General features: G+C 36.5%; 1 protein-coding gene across 1 annotated transcript in view; it reads left to right on the top strand.

Annotated features, from left to right (window-relative positions):
• WDR37 (WD repeat domain 37) overlaps positions 1-12,366 on the top strand; it is a 31,274-nt gene extending 18,908 nt beyond the window's left edge. Inside the window, exons 11-13 of the mRNA XM_010007000.1 lie at positions 9,605-9,739; positions 10,371-10,485; positions 11,852-12,366. Coding sequence (XP_010005302.1) covers positions 9,605-9,739; positions 10,371-10,485; positions 11,852-11,983 — 382 coding nt within the window. The 3' untranslated portion in view covers positions 11,984-12,366. The remainder of the gene's footprint in view (positions 1-9,604; positions 9,740-10,370; positions 10,486-11,851) is intronic.
• The last annotated feature ends 230 nt before the right edge of the window (positions 12,367-12,596 follow it).

Below are 12,596 nucleotides of genomic sequence, written 5' to 3'. Positions count from 1 at the left end.
CCCCAACGCGCACAGTGTGTGGGGGCTCTGGGGTCCGACCCTCAAATCGGGGCGGGGCAGGCGGTTTCTGCCTGGGGAAGCTGCGTCCGGCACGGGAATCCTGCTTCCAAGAGGAGCTTCTAGTTTTGGAAATGCGAGGGAGGGGAGCGGGACTTTAAAACTGCTCCGGAAGGCAGGTGTTTTTTCCCTGCAGTGTTGTGCTTTCTGCTTGCTGAAGTACTAAAGGCATCCGTGGACAGTGTAATTTCAGCTTTATTTTCAGAATAAGAGAGAATTAGATTCAAAATTTAGTCAAAATGGCACATTGTCTTATAAAATGTATAGGAAAATGATGCTGATGTGTTGAGATACAAATGAATTCTGTTATACTATGATTTTATGAAGTTAATTGACATCCAGAACTGGGAAACACTTGCTGTGTGTTGCATTGTACTATAAAATGATGTTTGTCAAAACGTTAAACTTTTTGTGCCTCCCTCGTTTGAGTTTGTCTAGCTTCAGTTTCTAGCTACTGGATTTTACTTTGAAGAGTAAAATCTATGAATAGATACTTAGGTGACGATAAAAACTTCCTTTATTTTCCTCTCTACAACTTATTTGTTCTTTTTTGCAAGTTACCTGTTTTGCCTCAAAGTGTGTTTTCCAATATATTTTGACATTTATATATCTGAAGACCAAGTTTAGTGTATTGGTAGTACTGCTGCATTTCAAGCCTGCATTTGGCTGAGTCTTCAAAGTGCATTAAGGCCTTTTTTTAAGTTCCTAAGGAAGTATTCAAATCTATAAACATTGCTTGTTTACGTTTTTCTTATATATGACTGTATCAGTTTAGTACATGACTTATTTGCCTGTGCCCTGCTCCCAGAGTGTTTAGAGTATTTTGTCATGTTTTCTTTTAGGTTTCCCATGTGCCCAGTTTGTCTCACCTACTTACTTACTGATAAAAAATGACATGGTGTGAAAATATGAATTATTTTTTGCTTAAATATAAATATTTGTTGTTGTGGTCTGATTTTGCATGAGCTGAGTAGGAATTTATATTACTAGTACTGTTAATCCCCAGTCAATCCCTCTATGAGATGTTTAACAGGGCCCTGGGAAAAGGTTGTATTTATATTATCAGTTAGACACTTACTTGCTCCATGTTAATTGAATTTACTTCCTGAGTTAAAGCGTCCAAAAATTATGTTGAGCTATCAAATTCCAATGCCTGTTTCCCAGCAGATACCGCTTTAAAATATATGTTTGGGAATGAATATCACCAGTTGTTCTCTTATTGAAAAGGTACTGAATTTAGAAGTTATTGATTAGAGCTCTGCAAGTTGAATTGCAATGACGTTCTGAAGAGTGAAATGCTACTGGTATTTACATGGTGATTTTCACTCCTGCATCATTCTGCTTTTGTTTGCTGACCCCAGCACATCTGTGTCTTGTCAGAGCTCTGGAGGCCATTCTTTTTCCAACCTGCTGACATAGTTGAAATTCTTGCATTGACATTCTCTTGTATGTGTGCTTGATGAGTTTTCCTGTCTCTTCGAGTGTTCTGATGTGTGGAGCTTTCTAAAATGTTCATATTGAACATCTTTACCATTTGTAGCTTAAAAACGACCTTAAGTCTATTCAGACCTAGTCAGATACTTCACAGATTTTATAATATTTGCTGACAATTTAGTAACATGGGAAATAAATGAGTAACCTGTTGGCAGCAGGATGCATGTTAGCTAGTGGGTTCATGTACATCTTTTAAATCATACACTGCTTTTGTTATATAGTAGTAGGTAGATACTTATATGCCATGAAAAGTTCCTTGGTAAATGTTAAAATGTTTTGTTTAGTGACTGTCAAAGATACAAAGTGCTTTGGCACATATCTCTTGAAATGCATGAATAAAAATGTTCAGGACTTCCAAGTCTGGACTTGCAAATGCCATCATTCAGAGAGTAAAATGTCTTCAGAAGCAGCTTTGGGGTGCTATCCTTAAGTGAATACCCTTTGTTGATGCTTCTTGATTGTTCAGTATATTCACCAGCTTGTCGTGATTAAATAAATTTTTAACTTAAAAGAAAATAATAATAATTGAGCAGGTATTTTTGACCTAGCCAGGAAAAATTACGTTTGTTTATGATATCTCAAACATACTGCTCTTCGTAGTTCAGTTGCATGAGTATATCAAGCATGACTGTGCATTAGCTGTTGAATCTATATATTTGTGTTACTTTTTGGACAAACTTGGAGAAAAGATTGCTGAAAGGGTATCTTATGTTATTTCTGATGAAGTGATGAACAGGGTGGCTTACAGCACTTTCAGCATTTTCCTTCTCCTTTCACTCTGGTAGTGGGGTAGGGGGGTATAGGAGGACAAAAGAGAAAGTTCCTGTTAATTTGCTGTCTGTATTGCTCTGAATATGCAGCTGGATGGTGAGTCCTTCATCTTGAGGACTATAAGCTAGAGAATTGCAAACATGTCTTGCTTCTTCGACTTTCTGTTGTCAAACTCCTGTGCTTACTGGAAAATCTAAATTAAAAAATGTAAAAATACTTAAGCAGCAGCTGATTAGGATGCTGGGCTGAATTCTGACATTTAGTGAATTGAGAGTTAATGTCAAAATGGCATTCTGTATCAAAAGTCTAATAATTGCTTTAGTTTTGTGGGCACTTGAGTTTGCCAAGGTCAGCTGGATTTCCCACATCATTCTGCAAGATCTAATTCTCATTCCCTGATATGTGTCTGTCTTGTTCTTGAAAGACCAAGTGATGACGGGGGAAATGCCTGCTCTTCAGGCAGCAATGTCATTAGACATCCCTGTTGGAAAGTGGTCTTTTTCTAGATAGTCTGAATATTAGGAGGTCACTGGTAGGTATTCAGATTCAGCCTTCTTGGTGAAGGTAAAACATCACTAGATGCAGTCCTAAAATTGCAAGTTTTGCACCTCTGGCTGAAAGCTGTGCCAGCAAAGGGAGACTTTCGTGCCAAAGAAAATTTCACAAGTTGGATGCATGTTCAGTGAGTGTTAGCTCCCTTAAAAGGGAGTCCCGTTTTCGCTTTGGCTGTGAATGCCATCAGTGGTGCTTTGTCTACCGTGTTTCTCTTGTTTCTAATCCATGAATGCCTTAGGCATTCACCATGCGTAGATCTCTCAGTCCAGCTTCTGTAAGAAATGCAATTTTTTTCTGATGAAACATTCTGTTTTCTCCCCAAGCCTTACTGATTAAATAGATTATTCTGATACTACTGTTAGTATTCCTACCTTGTTCTGTCTGCTCTTGCATTTCATTGAAAAATGCCCCCAAACTGCCTTTCAGATGCTGTTCTGATCCCTCACTGACGTGCATATTCTTTAAATGAAGATTATGGCCTGGGCTTTAAGCTCTAGGGTTAGGGGTTTTTTATGTTGTGCTTCAAAGCATATATGTATAAAAACCTCTTCGTTTACATGTATTAAATACATGTAACAGTGCATATTAAGGTTTCAACAGTTTTATATAGAATTATTAGCAGCCTTATTAGCTGATAGCTGAAGCAGACAGCTTTGAATTTGCCTAACTTCCAATGTTGATAGCTTCTTTGTGAATCTGTTTCAGGACAGACTGGGGCCTAATCCAAGTTACCTGTCTTTGCTCTCTCTCACAGCTTGAATACACAGTTTTCTGTTCGAACCTTCCCCCAATGCAACTTTTTGTACAAAAATGTACTTTATAATTGTAAAGTTGTCCAGGCAACTTTGTTACTATTCTTGTCCTAATGAGTACCAAGAAAAACAAATGCTATGGATGTTCTCCACTTTCTGACAAACCTTCCTTTATTTTTGTTTATATACCTACATATATCTATGTATATAAACTTGAAGAATAGATATTTATCCCATTTTTCTGTATAGATCTAGGCATACCACTTTCTGTAAGTTTTATTGTAGTTACAGTGAATAGAAAGCTAACAGTTGAAGCTGTTACTTGCCAGTTGGCTTTCAAAAGTAGGCTGTCTTGTCTTCTCTATACCAGTTTTGACAAATCATTGGTTGCCATTTGATAGAGTTAAGTTGGTGGTAAGGTCATAAGGAGTTTATTACCCTTGGGAAGGTTTTGATGTATGTGGCTTTGTGGTTTGTGGGTTTTTTTAGTTTGTTTTGGTTTTGTGTGTGTGTGGTTTATGGCCTCTTATGTTTGTTATTGTTTTTGGTGGTAGTTATTTGGTTTTTTTTTTCAGTAGATTCATGCATTTCTTCTTTTCACCTGCTGAGAATTACTTGAAAGAAAATAGAAAAGAAAAAGATTTTACTAGGCTCTTGCATGTGCACATAAATGTACCATGACTGGGTTTGTATGCTGCAGGAAGCTAGTATTAAACTGTTTATAGGCAAAAGCTATCATCAAACCAAGAGGGAATGTGATGTTATGGGTATGATATTAGAGAGATTCTGTAACTACTCACGTTTTCTTTTTTCTTTTTTTTTTTTTTTTTTTTTAAGTGACAACAGTTAGACTTTCTCTGTTTTGAACTAACTTTTGCCATCTTTATTTTAATAGAATAACCAAAACTCCCTGAAGTTTAATTCCTGCTTCCTGTAAATGGAATATTCAGAGATATAGAGAAAATCAGTTGCAAGGAGGCTTTGCTATAGGAAATACTCCTTGGAGTTTTAACTACTCTTACTGAATTCTCTACTATCTAACCAACTATGCACACTTTGAATAGGAAAGAAACATGCTGCAACCACTGTTTTGAAATTCTGGGAAGTGAGTCGTTCCATGATGGTTGTTATGTGTTAGTATTTGAATAGTTTGGTGAGTAAAGAAAATTACAGCACTACCATGGAGCTGCTGAAGTGATGAAGAAGCAGTTTGAAAGATAATCTTTGATAGTTGTGTTTCCTTTATGTTTTTCAACCTTTTCTGTTGTCATTGGCTATTTCCTCATGGAAAAATTTCTTCCTAAGTAATAAATAAAAAAAACAAACTACTGTTTAAGCTATAAGAATAAGTGGCCTTTGTGTCCAATTGCAGAGAGCAAAACATTTTATAGTGTGTTTTCGTTCTAAAGCTTACATAACAGAGGGAGCAATAATGCAAGGATAAATGAACCTTTTTTCTCCCACCATAAATGTAATTGAATTGATTTTTAAAGATACCTGCACCTTAACTAATTTACTAACTTACCATTCAGTAATTTTCATCAAAGCTAGTGATTGTTTTCAATTCTGTATAATTTTATTATTTTAAGGCAGATAGAGAAGAAAGGAGATACTGGCAGTTTTCTCTAAATGTCATGGAACACAGATCTCTGGAATAAACATTGTTGATTTAAACACTAAAAAAAAGACTTTTCAGTGCTAACAGTCATCTCTGAATTCTGCTTTACCCCCTTCTGTGTTAATTCTTTCATGGTTTGTTCTTAACATTTCTCCACTTGGAAAAAAAAAAAAGCTCTGCTGATAATGGGAGATAAATCTGCAGACAGACTTAGAGAATTGTATGTCTCGCTTTTCTGAGAATCAAGTGTGTCTGGTACCTCTGAAACCTGAATGCACAGTCAGACATGGAGGTATTGCTGTGCCCCTCACCTGTGACCAGACACTCCTGTGACCAGAACAGTTGTTGCCCTTTAAAATGAGCTAACTGTTGTATGGATCTCGAGGTTTTAAACCCAGGTCCTGGCTTCCTGCAGGCTGCAAACTGCTCTGTGTGGGGATACGCTTTGTTGTCCTAAAAGAAAGTAAACTCTTGTGCAGGAAAAGCTGCCCCAAATACTGCATCCTTTAGGTTTTGTTCTTGAGTTTTACTACTTAAAATGAGAGAAGCTTATTTAGGCACTCAAATTTTGCTGTTTAACTACAATTTGGTATATATTGAATACATTTATTTGGAAGCTGTGTTTTAGTCCATTTTCTCCAGAACTTCATCCAGTGCACAGGTTAATGCTCCTGAGTAGGTGCCTTTCCACAGGTATGAAAATGTGTCATCTCCAAGTGTTCAGTGGCAAATCCCAATATAGGTTGCAAATCAAAATGGACAGAACAGTGTTAACTTTTTTTTTTTCCCTGTGGTGCATTGCCAGTTAGGGCTCTGCATCAGCATTTCATGGTCCAACATTTTCAACATTTTTTTTTTCTCCCCTCATCCTCCCCGATGTGTGAAATTTCAGCAGATTGTTATGCAAAACAGTTTTGTGTCTCAGTGTGACTGGGGAGACAGCTGTTCGGCCTAATGAGGAGTGCTAGCTCTACAGTATTTCTGTTGATTGAGACCCACAGAGGGAGCAGGATGTTCGAGGCCAGGCAGTGGTGTGTGGTGAGGAAGTGCCACACTGTCAGCTGGAAGTACACGCTCGGCTGCTCCCTATGACAAGATAAATGAGTTTTGCTGGGGTTTGGCGGAGGCTGAAGCTTTTCTGGAGAATAGTTGTAGTGCACCAAACTCCCTGAGGGACCTACAGTTTGAATTGTCATAAGACTGCTTCCTCTTTGCCAGTTTTTTTTTTTTTTAATGTCCTACAATACCTGTCATCTTTTTGAGTTATTAAAAACCTAATGTCTTCTAGCATTCCATTAACACGGGGTCTGATGATCTTTTGTTGACACTTTTTACTAATTTAGCCATGGGGATGTTAACCACGGTATCAGATGGGTTAGAGCAAACTGAAGAGTAGTATTAACAGAAAGTAAAAATAGCTCCATGAAAATGCAGAAAGAAGTTTTAATTTTTGTGGTGTGGGTGGGGTTAGGGAGGCAATACTTTCAAAAGGTTATTTATATATTGGCTGCTTTCTTCCCACACAAACTTTGCTTCCCTTTCTTCTCGCCTTCCCTCTTTAGTTGGGCTGAAATCTTGTATTAGTTTTTAAGTAGGAAATGGCCTTTCTTCTTGATATTTTGTCTCAGTTAGAAAAAGACAATAATAAGAGACCAGATGCATCTGTCTCACCTTAAGAGATTCCCCAGTTTGGAACAGCAGAGGAGACAAAACATGATGCCTAAAAAAACCTTGCCCATGTTTTCTTAAGTCAGTAGTGTTGAACATGCTCTTGAGTTTAAATATATGTGTTTTTTAAAATATTAACTCAGTATATTCAACTTAAAAAAAATGAAAACAAACAAAAAACCCACAGCTGGTCTTTACTCAGATGATGATGAAGTGCCAATAACCTTCCCCCGAGTTGCCAAGTTTTGTGCAAGGCACATTTAAAGATATCACTGGAAATAGCCCAGCAGCCTTCCCTTTGCCTCTCTGCCACTCTCCAGTCACCAGAGAGTGCTACTGCAGAACTTCATTGCACTTTTATTGTACAAACTCTTTCTTGGTGTACCGAATAGTATTGGAAGAAATGGTTAGACTGGATACAGTACAGAAAAAGATTTTGTTTTCTTTTGAGAGTCTATTTTTACAGGACCAGTAAGAGACGAGTTAACTTAGAGTTAGCATTCTGTTTTCATGGTGATAGTTTTGAAATTTTGCATTTGATAAATGATACGTCTAAGAATGAGAGAACTTCGTGGTTGAAGAAACGTAACTATGTTTGACAGTGATAAGTGATGAAAGAGAACCAATCGAGATGAAAGAAGCTGGGAAGTTATGGAAAAATAGCATCCAATATTGGAGGGTTATTTCAAGACAGTTTCACAACATATTCTAACTGTAACTGGAATAAAATGTGTGATGGGAAAACAGATCAGACTTTTGTGCTGGCAGCAGAATACTAAAAGACTGTATATTCACTCACCTGGAGCTTTTCTATGACTTCAGTTCCTTGTACTTGGAAGACTGGGAAGTCTCCCAATGTTTGTGCAAAGTATAGAGATACAATAGTGAATTTAAAACTTACAAACATTGTTTCAAATGTGATACAGTGGTATAGAATTCAGTGAAAGTCTGAATAATTTTATTGAGGTATTTTGCAGCTTCTATAAAAACTAATGAGGAGAGAAATGCAGACTTTGGTAAATTTAATGGAGATCAGGCAAGTGGAAGAAAAGTTCTGTTCTAAGAGCATACCAACCCTATTCTGCAGTAATTTGGCTATGTGGATGAGTTTTTTTCCTAAATGTGGAGGTGCTTGATGAGAGACTCATCTGTTGTGGTTTTCATGTGTGTTTTAACTTTTTGACTCTTGGTTCATGAAGTCCAGAAGATTAGGTGAAGACCTCTCAGTTCTTACTGTAATCATCTCCCTGGTAGCTTGGCTGCATTCTAATAATGCATTAAGAAACTTGGTATCATGAATAAAGTGGGTCTTCATCCTAATTAAAACTTAATTCGGTGTCAATTTAAATTAAGAGGCTTGCATAAACTGGTCCATTGTGGCCTGGGTAGTGCTAATCTCAATCAGCAGCTTGGATAGGACATGAATTCAAATTTCTGCAGAACAAGCAGAGTGACAGTACCAACTGACAACTGAAATTAGAATTACTAAATTCTGAGAAATTGATGTGCATGACCCAAGTTACAAGATAGGTCATTAAACAAAATGTGTGGAAACAGAGTTGAGATGCTTTCACTAATGATTTTAGGGAGAAGTAATAATGCTTTGTTAGTATATTGTGTGGGCAGGAAATAACTGGTTATGAGATGGGAATTCACATGGTACTAAAATGGATATGGTAGTACTAAAACTTTAATTGGTTAATATGAAATAACAGGTAAAAGGTTTAAAAAAATCAGCTCATCATCATGAAAACTGTTCATTTGAGCTCAGGAGTATATTGTTCTCACAAAGTATAAAATACAAAGATAATAAAATTCTAAAATAAAATAATTTATATAATTTCTTTGGAAAGTAACATGTTGCATTTCCAGTTGCTAGGAATATTCTTGGGAGTCTTTCTCTGGCTGCCCTTATAATGGGTAAAATTTGAAGAACTGTCTGGTCATTCTTACTACTACTCATTGTTAGTTTTTTATCTGACTCTCAGACTTTAGCTACTTGTAAAATAGGAATAGAACTAACAATTAGAAATTACTAGATTGCTGTAGATCTTACTGGTGGAGGCTCTGTATATGTATTACAGCGTGTTCAGATGTGTGCACAAAATAGCTCTAGGTACATCTCCGGCATTTTGGATCTCTTGGTATCTGCTGTGAATGACAACTGCTTGAGGCAGTTCTACAGAAGTTGTTTGGAAAGAAACAGAACTTGACTACTAATCTCAGAACACTTGAGAGGAAGAATTGTGCTGCATGCTACTAATTAAATGTTGGTTGAACTCACTGGACATTGATACAGAACTTCAAAATGAATTACGGTTTCAAGACTAGACATGTTTAGCTCATATTAGGATTAGTGGAATAGAAGTGATGCCCCCAGAGTGACTGACTGCTGTTGGGCTTCTTTTCTTAGCGCTTGGGCCAGTCAAGCCCTGTGATGTCACTAGCATGGCTTCTTGTAAGAATATTTTTTATTCTGAAATACCCACTTGGAGTTTTAATATTTCAAGTTGTTTTGTTTTTTTTTTTTTTAAAAAAAACCCAACAAATCAAAACAGAAAAAGCCCCACAAACCAAATTACATGTTATAAAGGAAACACAGGAACAGAAAATAGAACTTTAAATCAGATGCTAGTTTAACAAAGAACTTTAGAGCATGATGTCCTTCTTTTCATTCCTGATTCTTTAGCACTGTGACATCTGCAGTTTTTACTGTGGGAGACAATGTTGTTTCTGGGAGTGATGACCGTACTGTAAAAGTTTGGGATTTGAAAAACATGAGATCTCCTATTGCAACAATCCGTACAGATTCTGCAGTCAACAGGTAAGCAGATCTCTGAGTTCCTATTTTTCTTAATTCACACTTTTTAAATTCTTTATTTCTTTTGTGTGTGGAAATGGTTGAAAGCTGCATCAGGGGAGGTTTAGCCTGGACATGAGGAGGCATTTCTTTATTGAGAGGATGGTCAACCACTGGAACAGGCTTCCTAGAGAGGTGGTTGATGCCCCAAACCTGTCAGTGTATAAGAAGCATTTGGACAATGCCCTTCATAACATGCTTTGATATTGATATTGGTCAGGCAGTTTGAACTGAAATAGTCTATTCTGTTAATTCACGGAATACACATTTAATTTTAGTCACTAAAAATTAAGTTGAGATTTAGTAGATTTTTTAAAAAGGTCAGATATCTTTTTATAAAATGCAGATGTAATCAGTGATCATTTTCAGTGTATAGTAATTGCTTTTCTGAGATTTTTTTGCATAGATTGCAGATGTTAAGGCTGTTTGAGCATCTAATAAATAGAAAACACCTCAATGGTTTAATACTTTTTTTACCTGTGAATTCTAAACAGGAAAAATTCACCTGTGTCATTTCTCATAAGCTTAAACTTGCACTGTCTGTCTCCTAGGCTCATTGTTTTGTACATAACCTACTTTTGTCTCTTCTGTCCAGGATTAATGTGTGTGTTGGCCAAAGAATCATCGCCCTCCCGCACGACAACCGACAGGTCAGGTTATTTGACATGTCAGGAGTGCGATTAGCACGCCTCCCTCGCAGTAATAGACAGGTAACTGAATGTTCATAGCCTTAAAGTATGTCTGTTCTTTTGTGCAAGGTTAAAGCTAGGATTTGGTCTCTCTAGCTTAAAAGCTGAACAAATGCTGGAAGATGCTTGTTTGTATAAATATGCTGTTGTTAGTTATTGAAAACAACCATCGTGCAAATAAGTAACATGTTGCGAAGTTTTTTTACGGACATTGGAAATGATGTTTCAGCTGGATTTTGTCCTAATTTTTCTAAAGTGAAACTGAAGTGAAACTAATGTCTTCCTTCTCAATGACATGGAAAACATAAGTAAGAGTGTTTCAAATGTGTTTTAATGTCTTGATATGAATTATACCAGAGAAGTGAGTATGAGGTTTAATGGGGTTTTTTTGTTGTGGGGCATTTTTTCAGTTGCACCTGTTTAATTTTTTCTATAAAAAAGATGAATAAGTTGAGGTCAGTTTTCTGAGCTAACTTTATGGTTTGGTGATAGATTTTGGGTTTTTTTCTTCCATGTTTATGAGCATAAACTATTGAAATTTGGTAGCGAGTACTAACCTATCCTTGCTGCAGCCAGCAGGTTTTGTGCATTTGTGGTGCTATTTGGCATGGCAGGCATCAGTAACAGAGCAAAGTAGACTAAGTTAAATTAATTGGATTATGTCACTTCAATAGGCTTTTTTGGGTGGATTCAGCAGGTCTTGACAGATTTTAGGAATGGGTTTTGAAACTTCATATTTTTAAATATTTTTCTGTTTTTTTTTTTTAATTTTTAATTAAAATCTATGGTTTAGTCTTGTATTTTTTTTTTCCCTTTAATATTTCCATTCAGGCTGACGCTGCTGAAATCATAGCAAATTTTATTTATTTATTTTTTCAGTTAAATGATGGTCAAAATCATTATTAGTATTAAATTTGAAAAACAGATAAGGCATTGCTTTTCCTTAGTATGACATTCCTCCTGTTATAGTATTACCCTTTCTGAATTATGAATGTGGTGGACACTTAATCTTGCAAGTTCATAACAAAGTAGTTGTATTTTAAGATTGCCTTTATAAATAAAAATGCTAAAATCAAAACTCAGTTTGCTTTTGCAAATAAAATGTAATTAGATAGCAAACATACTTTGGGAAACTCAAAAGTTTTGCTGCATGTGTTTGTATGTTTCTGTTGTTATGGATCCAGTGCTGGTATTAATGAGTCTCATTGTTACCAAGATTTTTACCTCACGGATGAAAATAATAATGACCTTTGGGATTCTCAAGCACCATTTGTAAAAACTAGTGTGAGCATTAGCAAATTTGCATTTTGAGCTGCTCTAATTTGTTGACATAGTGGCTTTCCAAATATATCCTAAGTGATGACTGCTGTCTCCTGACCTGTTGCAGGGCCACAGAAGGATGGTGTGCTGCACAGCATGGTGTGAGGACCACCCCATATGTAACCTCTTCACATGTGGATTTGATCGTCAGGCTATTGGCTGGAACATCAACATCCCTGCTTTGTTACAAGAAAAATGAAATGCTGGGAGAAATTTTGTATTTTACGTTGCCATGGACACCTACACTTTTGCAGACTTCCCTGAGTACTGGTCTGCAGTTGCTGTAAAAGCTCTTCCTGAAGTGGAGACTTCAGCAAATGTTGTTCTTGTTACCACCTTGTGCACAGTTTGCATGAATTGTACAGAAAATGTGATTTTTTAAAAAATTAGTTTGTCTTGTGTATGAACTTTTATATTTTGGCATCCACTGGTCAATATGTTCACTGTTGCGTAGAGCACATGAATGTTCATAAGTTATTTAGCATTTAATAGATACACAGTAGGGCATTATGTTTGTGACATAAATGTGAAACTTAAGTAATTAATGTAGAGAGTATATAGCAGTCTGTTACATTTTTCCATGACTCTGCATTTCTGCCTTGTGTTAAAAAGAATCTGCAGGGCTAAAACTTTGAAATGAAGTGTAAATGTCACTGGTTGTATGATTGTAAACATTTTTCTGTTTGCATCTGATTTGGGATACTTTTTTTAGTGCTACCATATAGTGCAACTTCAATTCCATTCTTGTTCCAGCTCTTGGAGAAATAGTAGATTTGAGAAGGAAAATGCAAGCAAACTGTAGTGAGTATAGA

Source organism: Chaetura pelagica, unplaced genomic scaffold (genome assembly GCF_000747805.2).
Source record: "Chaetura pelagica isolate M959 unplaced genomic scaffold, ChaPel_1.0 scaffold17, whole genome shotgun sequence".
In the NCBI taxonomy this organism is placed as follows: domain Eukaryota; kingdom Metazoa; phylum Chordata; class Aves; order Apodiformes; family Apodidae; genus Chaetura; species Chaetura pelagica.
This window is presented reverse-complemented; position numbering and strand designations above follow the sequence as displayed.